The sequence below is a fragment of the Pleurodeles waltl genome, chromosome 12 (genome assembly GCF_031143425.1).
Source record: "Pleurodeles waltl isolate 20211129_DDA chromosome 12, aPleWal1.hap1.20221129, whole genome shotgun sequence".
Classification (NCBI taxonomy): domain Eukaryota; kingdom Metazoa; phylum Chordata; class Amphibia; order Caudata; family Salamandridae; genus Pleurodeles; species Pleurodeles waltl.
The window spans coordinates 434391652-434407117 of record NC_090451.1 but is presented as its reverse complement, the minus strand read 5'-3'; the positions used below and the strand labels follow the sequence as shown (position 1 = coordinate 434407117).

Sequence of the window (15466 nt, the reverse complement as noted above, 5' to 3'; positions counted from 1 at the left end):
CACAGTTAATCCGATCGACACCAGACCAATCTGATTCACCCCACTTTAATCCAAACCACTCACCCAAGTCCAATCCACCACACTCCAATGCTCCCAAACAACTCCAGTCCAAAACAATCTGCCCACTTCAATCTGCCCCACTCCAACTCCCCCCAGCATTGTAATCCAATGCCTTCCTCCCTACTCAGTCCAAAGCAATCTGCCCTTACTCCAGGCTGCCCCACTCCAGTCCAAAGCATTCTGCCCCACTCTAGTATGCCCCACTCCAATCTGAAAGATTCTTCCCCACTACAGTTTACCCACTTCAGTCCCAAATAATCTGCCCCACTCCAGTTTGCAGTTCACCCCTCTCCATTCCATAGCACTTGGCCGAACTCCAATTTGCTCTACTCCACTTTAGCTAAATGTGCCCTACTCCAACGTAACACAATCTGCCCCACTCCAATCTTACCCACTCCAATACACCCCACTGTACCCCACCCACCCACACCATCCCAGTTCATCCTACCACAATCCATCCCACGCCAATCTAATCCACCCTAATCAAGCCCAATCCAATTTACTCCACCCCAGTCAAATCCACTTCAGCCAATACACCCCACTCCAATACAAAACACTCTCCCATACCAGTCTGCCCAACTCCAACCCCAAACAATCTGCCTCAGTCCAAAACAATCTGCCCCACTCCAACCCAAAACAATCTGTTCCAGTCCAACCCAAAACAATCTGCCCCACTCCAATCTAAAACAATCTGTCCCATTCCTATATGCCCCACTCCAATCTGCCCCATTCCAATCCAAAACAGTCTGCTTCAATCCAAAACAATCTAATCTGCCCCAGCCCAAACCAAAACAATCTGCCCCACTCCAATCCAAAACAAACTGCCCCAATCCAATCTAAAACAATCTGTCCCATTCCTATATGCCCTACTCCAATCTGCCCCATTCCAATCCAAAACAGTCTGCTTCAATCCAAAACAATCTAATCTGCCCCAGCCCAACCCAAAACAATCTGCCCCACTCCAACCCAAAACAATCTGCCCCACTCCAATCTAAAACAATCTGTCCCATTCCTATATGCCCTACTCCAATCTGCCCCATTCCAATCCAAAACAGTCTGCTTCAATCCAAAACAATCTAATCTGCCCCAGCCCAAACCAAAACAATCTGCCCCACTCCAATCCAAAACAAACTGCCCCAATCCAATCCATAACAAACTGCTGTACTCCAATCCAAAACATTCTACCCAACTCCAACCTAAAACAATCTGCTACATTCAAGTCCAAAACAATTTGTTCAACTTCAGTCCAAAATAATCTGCCCCATTCCAATCTAAAACAGTCTACCCCACTCTAGTCTCCCCCACTCCAATCCAAAACAATCTGCCCCACTCCAGTGTGCCCCACTCAATCCTAAACAATCTGTTGCACTCCAATCTGCCTCCGGCTAGTGTAACATAATCTGCCCCACTCCAATCCAAAACTATCTGCCCCACTAAAATCTGAAACAATCTGCCCACTCCAGTCTGCCCCACTCAAATCCGAAACAATTTGCACCACCCCAATCCAAAACAAATTGCCCCACTCAAGTCCAAAACAATCTTCCCCACTCCAAACCAAAGCAATCTGCCCCACTCCAACTCAAAACAATCTGCCCCCACTCCAACCCAAAGCAAGCTGCCCCACTCCAATCGAAAACAGTCTGCTCCACTCCAACCAAGAACAATCTCCTCCACTGCAATCTGCCCCACTCCAATCTAACATAATCTGCCCCACTCCAATCTAAAACAATCTGCCCCCCTCTGGTTTGCCCACTCCAATCCAAAAGAATCTGCCCCTCTCCAGTCCAAAACAGTCTGCCCCACTCCAATCTGCCCAATTCCAGTCTTTCATATTCTGGCCCACTCCCATCCCCCACTCCAATCTAACATAATCTGCTTTACTCCAATCCAAAACAATCTGCCCCACTCTAGTTTGGCCCACTCCACTCTGCCCCACTCCACTCAAATACAATCTGCCCCACTCCAAGCCCCAACTCCAGTCTAACATAATCTGGCCTACTCCAATCTAAAACAATCTGTTCAACTCCAATTTGCTCCACTCCAATCCAAAACAAATTGCCCCACTCCAACCCAAAGCAATCAGCCCCATTCCAACCCAAAGCAAGCTGCCCCACTCCAATCAAAAACAGTCTGCTCCACTCCAGCCAAGAACAATATCCTCCACTCCGGCCCACTCCAATCTAACATAATCTGCCCCACTCCAATTTTACTTAATCTACCCCTTTCCAATCCCCCACTCCAATCTAAAATAATCTGCCCCACTTCAGTTTGCCCACTCAGTCCAAAGCAATTTCCCCCACTCAAATCCCAACTCCAATCTAACATAATCTGCCCCACTCCAACCCAAAGCAATCTGCCTCACGCCACTCGAATACAATCTGCGCCACTCCAGTCCCCCACTCCAGTCTAACATAATCTGTCCTACTCCAATCTAAAACAATCTGCTCAACTCCAATTTGCCCCTCTCCAATCCAAAATGGTCTGCCCCACTCCACTCAAATACAATCTGCCCCGCTCCAGTCCAATAAAATCTGCCCGCTCCAGTCCAATAAAATCTGCCCCGCTACAGTCCAATAAAATCTGCCCCGCTCCAGTCCAAAACGGTCTGCCCTGCTCCAGTCTAAAATGGTCTGCCCCGGCTCCAGTCTGGCTCCAGTCGAAAAGAGTCTGTCCCAGCTCCAGTCCAGTCCATCGCACTCCAATTCAATCCACCCCACTCCAATTCAATCCACCCCACTCCAATCCAATGCAGTCCATGCTACTCCAATCCAATGGAATCCACGCCACTCCAATCCAGTCCTCCCAAATCCAATACACCCCATTCCAATCCAGTGCAATCCACCCCATAGCAATCCATCCCACCCCACTCCAGTCTCTCCCCCACTCCAATCCATCCCACCCCAATCCAGCTCAGTCTAATCCACTCACACCCAATCTAATCAATCCCAACCCAAGCCTCCCTAGCTCAGTCCACTCCACTGCAGTCCAGTCTACTCCACTCCACTCCACTCCAGTCCACTGTAGGCCAATCCATTCCACCCCACTCCAATCCAATCCACCCAACTCAGTCCATTTCACCCGACTCCAATCCACTCCCCTCCACCCCACCTCAGTACAATCCACTCCAAAACCACCCCACCTCAATGCAGTCCATCCAACTCCTTTCCACCCACCTCCTTGCAGTCCACCCCACTCCAATGCACCCCACCCAAATCCACCCCTCTTCGGTCAGCTTCACCCCAATCCAGTCTATCCCATCTCACTCCATCCCACCCCACTTTAATCCACTCCAATCCACTCTACTCCAATCCACACCACTCTAATCCACCCCACCCCAGTTCAGTCTAACCCACTCAGGTCAATCTATCCAGCTCACCACACTCCAATCCATCCCACTCCTATCCAGTCCACTCCAATCCAAGCCAACCCACTCCAGTCCAATCCACTCCAATCCAATCCAAACCACCCAGCTCCAGTCCACCCCACTCAAATCCACCCCAGCCCACTCCAACCCATCCCATCCCATCCCACCACAATCCATCCCATCCCTTCCCACTCCATCCCATCTCACTCCAATCTATCCCATCCCACCCTACTTCAGTCCACCCCACTCCAGTCCAGTTCAATCCACCCCCTCGAGTCCAGTCAAATCCACCCCCTCGAGTCAGTCTAATCCACCCCCTCTAAATCATCCCACTCCAAGCCACCCTACTCTAGTCCAATCCACCCTACCCCTATCACTCCAATCCTCTCCACCCACCTCAAACCAACCGATCCACCCCACTCCACCCACTCCACTCAATCCACCCACTTTACCCAATCCAGTACACCCAAGTCTACTCCAATCAAATCCACCCCACTGTCGCAATCCACTCCAGCTTACTCTACCCCACTGCACTCAGCACAACTGCACTCTACGCCACTGCACTCAACTCTGCATACTGCACTCTACTCCCCCCCCACTTCACTCTGACACTCCACTCCAACACATCTAGTCTGTGACACTGTACACTACTCTTCTCACACACTCCACTCTAGGACACTCCACACCGCAACTTTTAGCCATGCTGAACTGCAGCCACACTAGTGTACAACATGGCAAAAACACATTGCCAAAGCCATTTGCTCTTTTATCCATGAGACCTTTTGGCTTTGCTGTACTTGTTTAGTTTGTCAGTTTGGGAGACGTGAGTAGATGGCATTAAGTTGCCAAGCAGGGTCGTGGCCAGAACTGTCTTCAGATCCACACAGTGGCCAATTTGGGGGAAACAAACAATTTAAAGGAACGTTGCAGATCAACCCCCTTGATCAGGGCAGAAATTTGGGGCACAAAGGAAAAGCTGCATATCCAAGATAATCCAAAAGTAAACTAGCTGGGCTGGGGGAGGGATTAGGGGGGCAGGGTTGTTCCAAGGTTTTGAGGCCAAGTAGAGGTGCAAAGAGTTCGTTTCAGCCCTTTCTCTATTCACTTGGATCTCAGTTTTCGGCCCATGTGTGCACAGCAAACTCTCCTTCTCTGATCCATGCATGTGGTGATACTTGCCAGGTTTTTTTGTGTAATCGCCTGAACCGAGTCAGATTGCCCGTTCTTGCACTTTTTTGATTCCACACTACAGGTCCTGAACATTTGCAAAGATAAAAAAGAAATCTGGAAAACGCCCTCTAGTGGGAGATGAAAGTGGCGGTGAAGACATTAGTGTATCTTTCATTGCACTAAGCTAGAATTATCTCTTGAATGTGAAACCCTCTCTACCAAAAGGAGTCCCTTTTCATGGAGCTGCACACATAGACTTTCAGGGCATGGTTGTAAGTTGAATATGACAAGCCTTGCCTAGAAATATTCCATGCTTTATCTCTTTACAGATTCTCCAGGCTCTTGGGAAGTCCTACCACCCGGGCTGCTTCCGCTGTCTGACGTGTAATGAGTGCTTGGACGGCGTCCCCTTCACCGTGGATGTGGACAACAGTATTTACTGCGTTAAGGATTATCACACGTAAGCACGCCAACTTCCTGCTATTTTAATAAAGAACAGAACGCATATGCATTTTTAAAATCGAGTCCTTAAATAGTGGAAATGGATTTGACTTGTTCCAACTGAAAATATTGGAAAGGCGCAAGGACAGCTAAAGGGCCTGGGATCCGAATGACATTGTAATGTTTCTCGAATCGTGCGGCCCCTTAAAGTGTATTCTCAGGTCTCCCGAGAATAAGGAACCACACTAGCAAGTTGCATTTGCATCAGGTCTCAGGCAAAGACAGGATGTTCAATTGGAAACGCTGTTTATAAATCTTTATATGAAATGTTTCACGTGCTGAAGATTTATTTTTTGTAATTGCGTACTAAAATAATAGTGGTTTTATGACTTGTTTTAAAAAAAACAAAAAAAACAAAAAAAGAGTTGAGTTGAAGAGCAACTCTGTCTTCTCCTACCCCATCTTGAATGGGAACTTGAGACGTGGGAGAGAGGGGTGCTTGTGCTCACAGATGTGGTGTATTGCCAGCTTGTTATTTTGGAGGGAAGCCAGCACCACTGGCATAGGGCAATCCATTGGTGGTGCAGCAGCCTCGCAGCAAGGGATGAGCATTGCAGATGGGAAATAACTCGAGAGCATCAGAGGCCAGCACACATCATTCCCTGTCCTACTTAATATGCTGAACTTAAAGCTCTACCTTTCTTTTCTATTGAAGTGAAGGGATTTGGGACACGAGGGCTTCTTTTCCAGAATGTTTGTAATCAGTAGCATTTTATTCCAACGTTTTCAATGTATTTGAGGCATTTCCCCTTCATTTTCCTTTTCTTCACTTCTTGTGTTCGCTCGTGCATATTTAGTATGCATGTCATGCTTTAACCTGGCACGCAAGGCTTCGGGGATACTTTTTGTCTTTCATGTTTGTTCTTTTTGCCCCAAAATGAAAAAAATATATATTTTGTTAGTAACACTACACGCCCCCTAACTCCTGTCCGCTCCTTACAACATTTTCTGAGGAAACAATGGGAAAATGCTGAATTCTTCTGTAATTCGAGTTCTCCCTGGACGCTATGCTTCCTAAAGTGAATTTTCATGTTGTCTCGACTTAAGTTCCTAGGAAGCAATGCTGTGCCCCTGCGGGCAAGTTACTTGGTGTAAGTATGCAGAAGAGGAATAGGACATACAGTGCTCTGTTATGCTTCTGAGTATATTTACCATCACCTGGTCCTCAAAATTGGTGCCCTTTTTCTTACTGCTAATTCTTTGACTTCTGTTTCGGTCTCCCCTCAGTAAACTGGGGTGAAAGGTCATATTATGGATTCATCCTTGAAGGATCCAGGGATTCTTTAGCCGCTGCCTTCCACTGCAGATACACATCTGGCACCATATGTTCCAGAATATGCCCCACCAGCATATTGTTGCAGAAGTGTCACACCAGCTGGCCAAAGCAACCTCAAATGAAAAGTGTGGGCCTCGGGCAGTGCTCGAAAAGCAGCCATATTAAGAAAGTACAATTTCCAATAAAATATCCCATCCACATGAACTTCACTTCAGATAACTAGTAGCGCTACTCACACACACCTAATTTGGAAAACACTCTTGGTCCACAGACATTTTTTCTGGGCTTGACACTTAGATTTTTAAAACCGTGGTTTATGAGGATTCATAAGTGCTCGACTATGCTTTCATGTCTCATATTGCTCTCTGCATAGTCTAGAAAACAAGCCTGTTTATTTGGCTGTTTCCCGAACAAACATCACCTTTGTGGGATTTATCTGCATGTGCAAAGCACCTTCCTGGGAATGTTGTTCTAATCCAGTCAGTTTATTGCTGCTGTTTTGAACAACCAGGTATACATTTGGTATAATTGTGTTGCAAAACAGCTGTTGCTATAATATTTTTTTTTCAAGGACTAACTGTACAGTATTGGGTGCTATTTTTAATGCACTGCCAGACTGCAACTCAGTGGGTTACGCCCAGTCAGTTACTTAACATTTGGATATAGATGATCATTTTACTAGATTGTTAGTGAGGTAAAACTATTTACGTTTATGTAAAACTGAAACATGCAACTCACAGTTTAAGTTTCTGAGAGCTGCTCTAACTGCTTCTGCACACAGATTTTTTGATAACTTCAGCACTCTGAGTATTGGACACGGGCTGAAAGAGAAGCATTATCATAAGAAGACATTAAAGTTGTTAAGTTACATGGTCCGAGGATCTTCTGGTTCAGTTCTTGGTTTATATAATGGTTGCTTACAATTTTCAAGTCAATGTTTTATTCCTTTGAATTAGTAAGTTTCTTCCACCTTTCTCATTTGTTCAGTCCTAGCATCTCCTCATGGTATCCTTCGTTTCAGATGTGCCATTGTAGATCTGTGCTAATTATGACCTGTTCTTGAGCATCAGCACTTTTTGTTTTACTACTTGCTATTTAGAGATGGCATTTCTGATAGAGGACCAAGTTTCCCATCAGAAAATAACTCAACTTCTATCTGATGTTTGGTAGAGCCTTTCATCAGGAAATTCTACTCAGTCGCTGCATTGTCTGGAAATATTGTTTTTGAGCTCTATGGAATAACTGTGTTTCATTGTTCTTTGTCTTCGGTTTCCATACCTGTGCTTTAGGATTTCAGCTATATCGTTTTGCTTGCTTACCTAGTCTCTTAGTGACGTAGAAGTTGACTAAATACTTGTAATACCTCAACCTTCCAAGGGCCTTTTTTTTCTCTCACCTCCGACATAATTTCTCATAAGCCATATTTGAGGACATGATTGAGAGTTTCTACTTACCCCTGTTTAAGACTCCATTGATGATTCCCTTTTCAGAGCCTAGCTGTTTGTAACCATACAGAGTAGTTTTGATACCCTGTGAGTTTTTCATTGACTTGTAATACTGTTATATTACATGCCGCCTTAGACAATGCCCCTTGGCATTGTTGATAAGTGTGTGGCCACCTCGTATAGAAGTGCTTTAAATTTGTATTAGTGTTGAGAAACTGGAAGAGGGGCAGTGCACCAGAGGAAAATAATTCCAGATTTAACCACTTGACTATTGAAGTGAATGCCCCTTTGTGGAAAGATTGAAGGGGGAGTGTATAGGAATTTTTTTTCTTAGCTCGCAAGAAGGAGAATGTCTGCTTAGCTTTTTAGTAAGGAAAACTCCACTAAATCCAAAACAAATGCTGTTGCCCACTTGGAGCCACAGAGCTATTTTATGAATGCAGATTCATCATTCAGCTTTTTAGGGCCACATTCAGTCATGCCTGTGTTTTCTAGCAAGTTGGGGATGTCTGGTAAGGATTTTAGGAAGACTCGCATACAAAAGATATGTGTGATGAACGCATTAGTTTATAACAGCACTTGCTACATTTCTGTAATCTGTGGTGATTGTAACATCCTTCTTTGTAGCTGATGTGCCTAAAAACATGACTTCTTCGCTGGTTTGGGCACTAAGAGTCACATCTTCATCAAAGAGATCCACTTCATTATCATTTTAAATATTATGGGATTAGGAGTGTGTATGTTTTAAGAAATGCGTATGTGTAAAGGCTGAAGTGCAAAACAATTCTTCAGGCCAAATAATAATATTTTCACCTTAGCTCAATTCTGCTTTAGTCACTTGTGCAGTTTGTATCTATTCAAGGTTCATATTCCTTTCACTAATCCACCATCTTTGAGTTGGGCTTGGAAAAGCATCTAACTCAAAGGCTTTTTGTTTGGCACCCGTAGGCTAAATCTGTAACACATGTAGGCATCAATAATAAGAGCAATATGCCCTCAGCATAATTGCAAGCTTTAGATTCTATTTCCATCATCAGGTTTGGAAGCATTGTGCTTTTCTCACTCGGACTACTTGATGGTGGAAAAATGCACAACATGTGATTCTGGAATACCCTCAACCTGTAAAACTATTTTCACCGTTAAGCACATTTTTTCTTCTCATGTCTTCACAGCTGAAAGACCGAAGAAAGTATTCTTGGTCTTAAACAGTTATGTTTGTTTGGTACCTTGGTATACACTTAGAAGCTATCAACATGTGGTTGATTAGAACAAGGAAGATCTTTGTGTTCAGTGGGAATTATAAAGTCCTGATGAAAAGAGCATTTTCTTTTTTACTTGGTGTCCCATTAGACCGAAAAGAGTAAAATCAACAAAAGGTCTATGAGGTAAACAGTGCCCTTCATGATCAAGAGATCCAACAAGATAAGATGGTCCACAGTGTTAAAGCTGTGGAAAGGGCCAACACTTTTAACAGCACTGCATACTCTCATTATGAGAATGTTGTCAATAAACCTAGGTTTCTGCAACAACTGAGAATGACACATTGACAGACCAAGGGACACATCAACAAACTGTCCACCCAAGATATTTTTTTTCTAATAGTTTGACTGTTGCTGCAATTGTTGTAGTGGACTTGTTGATGCAGAGTGGTATTTCTTTCTAGAGGTTGCAGCACCTGGACACGTGGTTGAGCAACAATGGGGTCTTGGGGAGAGGATATTTTGCAGCATAGCTATGCTAAGGTTCTGGACACTACCTCTAGACTCTTGAGCCTATGTCACACAATTACTGCCATCATGGGTATGTAAATGAGGATTTTTGGTAAGCCAGACCTTTTCAGGGGTGGGAGGCTACGTTCCTTACCCTCCACTACTTAACAGAAACAAATGCACCATAATATAATGATTTCCACCAACAGCTGCATTCACATGAATTATACCATTGACTTTGCACTGTGGCATCCTACTTAGGGGATCATTACTATTGGAAAATGTAATGCAGTTCTGTAGACTTACATTGGATGCGCAAACACCTGTATTTTGAAGCTCTGTGTATGTTTTTTATGCTTCGCCTCTCAGCTTGAGACAGCCATTGAGGGTTCTACCTAATGAGTAGTACACCCAATACCAGAAAATATACAAAATCCCAAGATGTTTTTAAAAGGCGTGGAGAGTACTCCCTAATAATCTATTGTACAGATGCGAACTTTTGACACAGTGAACTAGATTACCAAAGCCCTATTTGCACATTTCAGAAATGTCCTCAAGTGGATTTCCTCCTACGTTTGAAGTAGATTTTTGACTTTTGTGGGAATGACAAATAATCCCATGATTATTTATACTTGTGAAAGTTTACACGTGCAAATGTTCCAGTAGGTCAAAACACATGGAGAATAGAGCATCTGGACATTTAACTTTTTTCGCTCCGGTTTACTGTGGGTGATACCCCGATTAAATAAGGGGGAATTTCATTCCGAACAATTTTCCACCCTGGAAAGGTATTAGCTTCAGCCTTCAACAAGAGAAAGTACCTACAAAAAGTTGATGATAACCCATACATTTACAGGATTGTGCAGTTTCAGTTATTTTTACCAGCTGCCACTTCTGTAACACCTCTGCTCTTCCTACAATCAGTGAGAAAAAGCCAGCGCTGAAAATCATTTTGTAAGCGTCATAAATGCTTTTTGAAAATCCCACTAATCATTACTGTGAATGAGAATCTTTAATTTTAAATTGCAAATGGCTTTTCTGTTTTTGCGGAGGTACAGTGGGAACAGGGCGGATGGTAGGAGGGGGGTGGCTTTATGATTTGGAATCCAGCTTTTTTTATTTGTGGATAGACTCCAAATGAGTTTTGTGATGAGAGCTTTGCATTCGGTTGAACAGCGTTTATCCTTCCTCTGTTCAGAGTTTAGAACAAAGAGACCCTTCTTGCCAAGGGTTGTCGTTGACCTGGAAAGCATCACCTGAAAACGACCTGTGCCATGTGCCAGGCAAGCAGAAGTTGTTTTGCTCATACTGGCTGTGGTATGCCACACCTTTGTTATATAGGACTAAACCTTTATTGTATTTTCAAACCAATTAGATTTTCTGCATACCAGAAATATTTCAGACCCACTAAGCCAGGAAATGTCAATGTGTCTACGAAATGCCACCTGGAAAGGTCAACATGACCTGTTTGAGTGCGCTGTTGCCCCTCTAGTGAACCTTACCTTAGCTACCCCTCACTTTTTTCACTCGGGATTTTAAGTATGAACTCTAGCTTGATTGTCAATCAAAAAATTGAAACAAAGTTTCACTTAATTCCGGCGTTTAAAAACATTGTTTCTCCATGTAGTCCTTTAAGTGTTCCGGTAAATTCGTGAATTAACGATTATAAATTCATGCAAAAGTAGTTCCCCAAACAAAAATCCCTGGTGGTGTTCTGTTGATTCTTTGGTAATTTAACTAACTTCCAGTAACTAAAATTATGTTTCTCCTTAAGAGTGCAGTACAGGTCTTACATCTTGCTACAGTAAGATTGACTGACTTGCTAATGTGTTTCTCTTTGTTAAATAGTTTTGTGAAAATGTTTTCGGGTAAGCCTTCCTGCTCATTGAACCCCCATTATTATTACCTATATGTGAGAAACTGGGGCTGATTGCAGAGGCCCCCTAACTTTTTGCCCCCATTTTCCACTTTATGCTGGTGTTTTCCTGACTCTGATGGTGCCCTGGGTACTGCTAACCAGTCCCAGGGCCTGTGCTCTGTGTAAAATGGATATGCAAATTAGGCTAATTATAATTGGCTAAGTTAACCTACCTATAAGTCCCTAGTATATGGTAGGGCATGTAGGTTTAGGGACCACAGCATAGGTGGTGCACACCTAGGTGCATTGCTGAGGTGCCCAGTGTCATTTTAAAAGCAAGCCTGCCTTGCTGGCTGCTTTTAAATTAAAGTTATATGCAAATTCGACTTTGGAATTAAAGGTACTTCCAAAGTCTTAAACTACCTTATTTTTACATATAAGTCACCCCTAAGGTGTGCCCTATGTGCCCCTAGGGCTGGGTGCCATGTAACTATAAGCAGGGACTTTATAAAAATAGATTTATAAGCCCTGGTGAGGTAAAAACAGCCAAATTCGTTTTTCCCTCATTGAAGTAAATGGCCTTCATAGGCTAGAATGGGCAGACTTTATTTTAAATTTTAAAGTCTCCTTAAATGTTACATACCAAGAATTTGGTATCAAATTGATTGTTATAATAAATCCCACAACTTCCAGTTGTTGGATTTAATATAACTAGTGCAGGTAAAAAGTTTAGACTTTACCTAAAAAGTTGCCAATTTCAGCTCTGCATTGTTTTTGCTGCTGTGCTCTGATTGGCCAGCCTGCAGCAGCTTCTGCCAGGCTACTTTAATGAGGTGTGAAGTGGCCTGACTTTACACAAAGGAATGTGCTTGGGGGAGAGAATCTCCCCTCAGCAGATGGGGAAGCAGGAAGGGGGAGGGCTGCCAAACTGGTCTTCAAAGGCAGAGAAGGACATCTGGAGCACCCAACAACACCCCCACATCCTGCAACCCCAGACAGCTAGGTGCCCCCTTGATTAGATTAGGAGAGGGCAGGAGAGGGGTGTGTTTATGATTTTTAGCCACACCAGTGGGTGGGCTCAGCCAGATCTCTCCTCCAAAAATCAGATTCATCCATTTTGGATTTTTAGAGACTATTGCCTTCTGGGATGGATTTTTGCCACACTTCCCAGGAAGTGGTCATCACAGGGGGACGACCCTGTCCCTGATTGGAGGACCAGGGCCCCCCTGCTTTTCACCCAGGAGCAAGGATAAAACTGGCAGACCTGCACCCACGCCTCAGATCCCCACCAAATTTCAAGAAGAAAGAACTACAAGGAGAAGAAGGACTGCCCTGCTGGACCCCTGGCCTGCACCTGGACCCTGCACTCAGAAAGACTGCACCAGCTGCACACTTGGGCTTCACCACAAGAAGGACTTTGCCTGGCTTCCACTGGTTCAAGGAGGGACTCCCTGTTTGCTACAGGTGAAAAATTGCTAACCAGAGTCCCCTGCACCAACTCCTGAAAAAGTGACCAGCTGACCACTGCCCAGTGGCCAAAAAGGAGTTTGCGCCAGGTGCACTCTGGGAGTTGAAGTCCGCACTTCCCAAGGACCATCACAGAACTTCTGGACCCTTGGGGTGAGCTGTGGACCCCAAAAGAACCTTAAAAGAACATCTGGGTGAAGCCCCAGAAGTTTGGAAAAGATTGGAGAAATTTTAGAAAAAAGCTCCATAAAGTGACCGACCCGACGCGGAAATTCTAGCCGGCTTGCCTCAACCGCGACCCGGCCTGACTTCGTGGTTCGTCCCGGTAAAGAAAAACATCCAAAAAAGAGACTAAGTCCGAACGTAAAAAGTTGACCGGGACCTCCCAGCCATCGTATCCGAGAAGGGCTCCATGGACGTCGGATCAAGATCCAGGTTTACCCCGGTCGAAGGATTTTCATCTCGAAAAAACGACTAAGTCCGAAGGTAAAAATCACCACCGAGGAAACCGACTTCGCGTATCCGGACAAGGGCTCCAGGAGGTCGGATCCAACTGGCAGGTTCGTCCCGGTGAAGAAAAACTTCAAAATAAAGACTAAGTCAGAAGGTAACTTTTTAACCGAGGCTTCCCGCGACCTGTAGCCGAGCAGGGCTCCATCGCGGTCGGCCTGAAAGTTTGACTTTGTCCCGGTCCTGGTGCAACCAGATGACCCGATTGGCGCTTTTTGTTTCTAAGCGCTAGAAAATAATAATACTTTAAAAATTCATATCTCCGGTTCCCCTGAACCGATTTTAATCGTTTTTGTGTCATTTTAAAGATAAAAATATAAGCTATTTTTATAAATTGGTTTTGGATTTTTAAACTGTTTCCTGTGTTTTATTTAATTACTGTTTTGTGATATTTGAATGCTTTACACTTTGTCTCCTAAGTTAAGCCTTGACGCTCGATGCCAAGCTACCAAGGGTAGAGCTGGGATTAATTTACTGAGACCTAACTGTACTTTTGTGGAGGTTTGTGGCTTGTTGCTAGGTGTAGGTACCTACCTGCCCTATCAATAACCCATTTTCCAACATAATTGGAAGCAGCGACGGGATCCTGTACTTGTGTTCAATATCACGTTACAGTTTTGGATAAAACAAATTAAAAATCCTTTAAATTGTCCTAGTGCAAAAATTGTTTTTAATTTTTAATTTTAATTTTTTTTTTGTAATTAATTTGGATTAATTTCAATTATTGAATTTTTGTAATTTTTCTAAATTCTTGTTTCCAATTTTTGCAAAAAGTTTTTGTTGACACAAAACTAGGGAACCATGGAGCTTGATCTGGCTAGCCTACCCACACTGACAGTAGTCCAGCTTAGGGGGTTGTGTATTGAGAGGGGGTTGCCTGCAACCACTAATCTCAGGAAGGAAATCCTGATTAAATCCCTGACAGCATGGGCTGAGGCCCAAAAGGTAGAGACAGAGGAAGCTCCAGAGGAGGAACCAAAAGAGGATGATGCTAACTCTAACCACTCAGGGGAGGAAAGGCATCAGACCCCAAGTGAGGAAGAGGAGGAACGGTCCTCACTGGACACAGTCACTAGGGGCAGACCCAAAGCTAGTGGTAGGAAGAGGGTCCTTTCAGGAGGAGAGAACCCATCCATCAGGGAAAGAGAGCTGGAAGCCCAGCTAGCCTACATAGCTTTGGAGGCAGAGAAGCTTGCCCTAGAAAAGAAAAAATGGGCAAGCAAAGAAAAAAAAGATGGAAGCAGCGAGAAAGAAACTGAGGTGTCCCTGGGTGGGGGTTTTGCCCCCAGATTACCCAAAGGGGTGGTTCCTGCCTATGTGGAGGGGGATGACATAGATAAGTGGCTGGGGGCCTTTGAGAGGGCCCTCCAGATGAGGAAAGTCAAGCCTCAGTACTGGGGTTCACTCCTTTGGGAGTTAGTTCCCAACTCTGGGAGGGATAGGCTCCTAACCATGAGTGGGGAGGATGCAGACTCATACCCCAGTATGAAGAGTTGCTTGACTAAAAAGTTTGGTCTAACCCCAGAGCAGTATAGGCTTAAGTTTAGGGACACCCAAAAGACAAGCACCCAGTCCTGGGTGGACTTTGTGGACATTTCAGTAAAAGCACTGGAGGGCTGGATACAGGGCAACAGGGTAAGTACCTTTGAGGGGCTGTACAATCTGATTATGAGGGAGCACCTTCTAACTAATTGTGTCCAAGAAAGGTTACGCCAGCATCTAGTGGACTCTAAGCTGACCAACCCTAGAGAGCTAGGGGAGGCAGCTGATGAGTGGTTGAGAACCAGGGTGGTTGTCAAGTCCCAGGGGGGAGACTCCAAGAAGGGGGGGACAGGTCCCCAAAAACCTAAGGAGGGAGGTGGTAAGCCCACCACAGAGACTCCCTCTGTACCCCAGAACCCTAAGAAGGAGGAGAGTAAATCCCACTCCCAATCTGACATGCAGAGACAGGGAGACCCAGGGTTAAAAAAGCTCTTGGACAGTAGGGCTTGCTTTGACTGTCAGCAGACAGGTCACTTCAGAGGAGATGCAGCCTGTCCAAAGAAGGTGGTTAGCACTGGGCTGTCCAGTGTAGCCATAGAGGAGGATTCCTCAGATGATGAAGTC

The 15466-nt window shown here is 44.7% G+C and overlaps 1 protein-coding gene across 1 annotated transcript in view; it reads left to right on the top strand.

Annotated features, from left to right (window-relative positions):
• WTIP (WT1 interacting protein) overlaps positions 1 to 15466 on the top strand; it is a 271804-nt gene that overhangs the window by 216101 nt on the left and 40237 nt on the right. The window contains exon 5 of the mRNA XM_069216956.1: positions 4924 to 5054. Within this exon, the coding sequence (XP_069073057.1) occupies positions 4924 to 5054 (131 nt within the window). The remainder of the gene's footprint in view (positions 1 to 4923; positions 5055 to 15466) is intronic.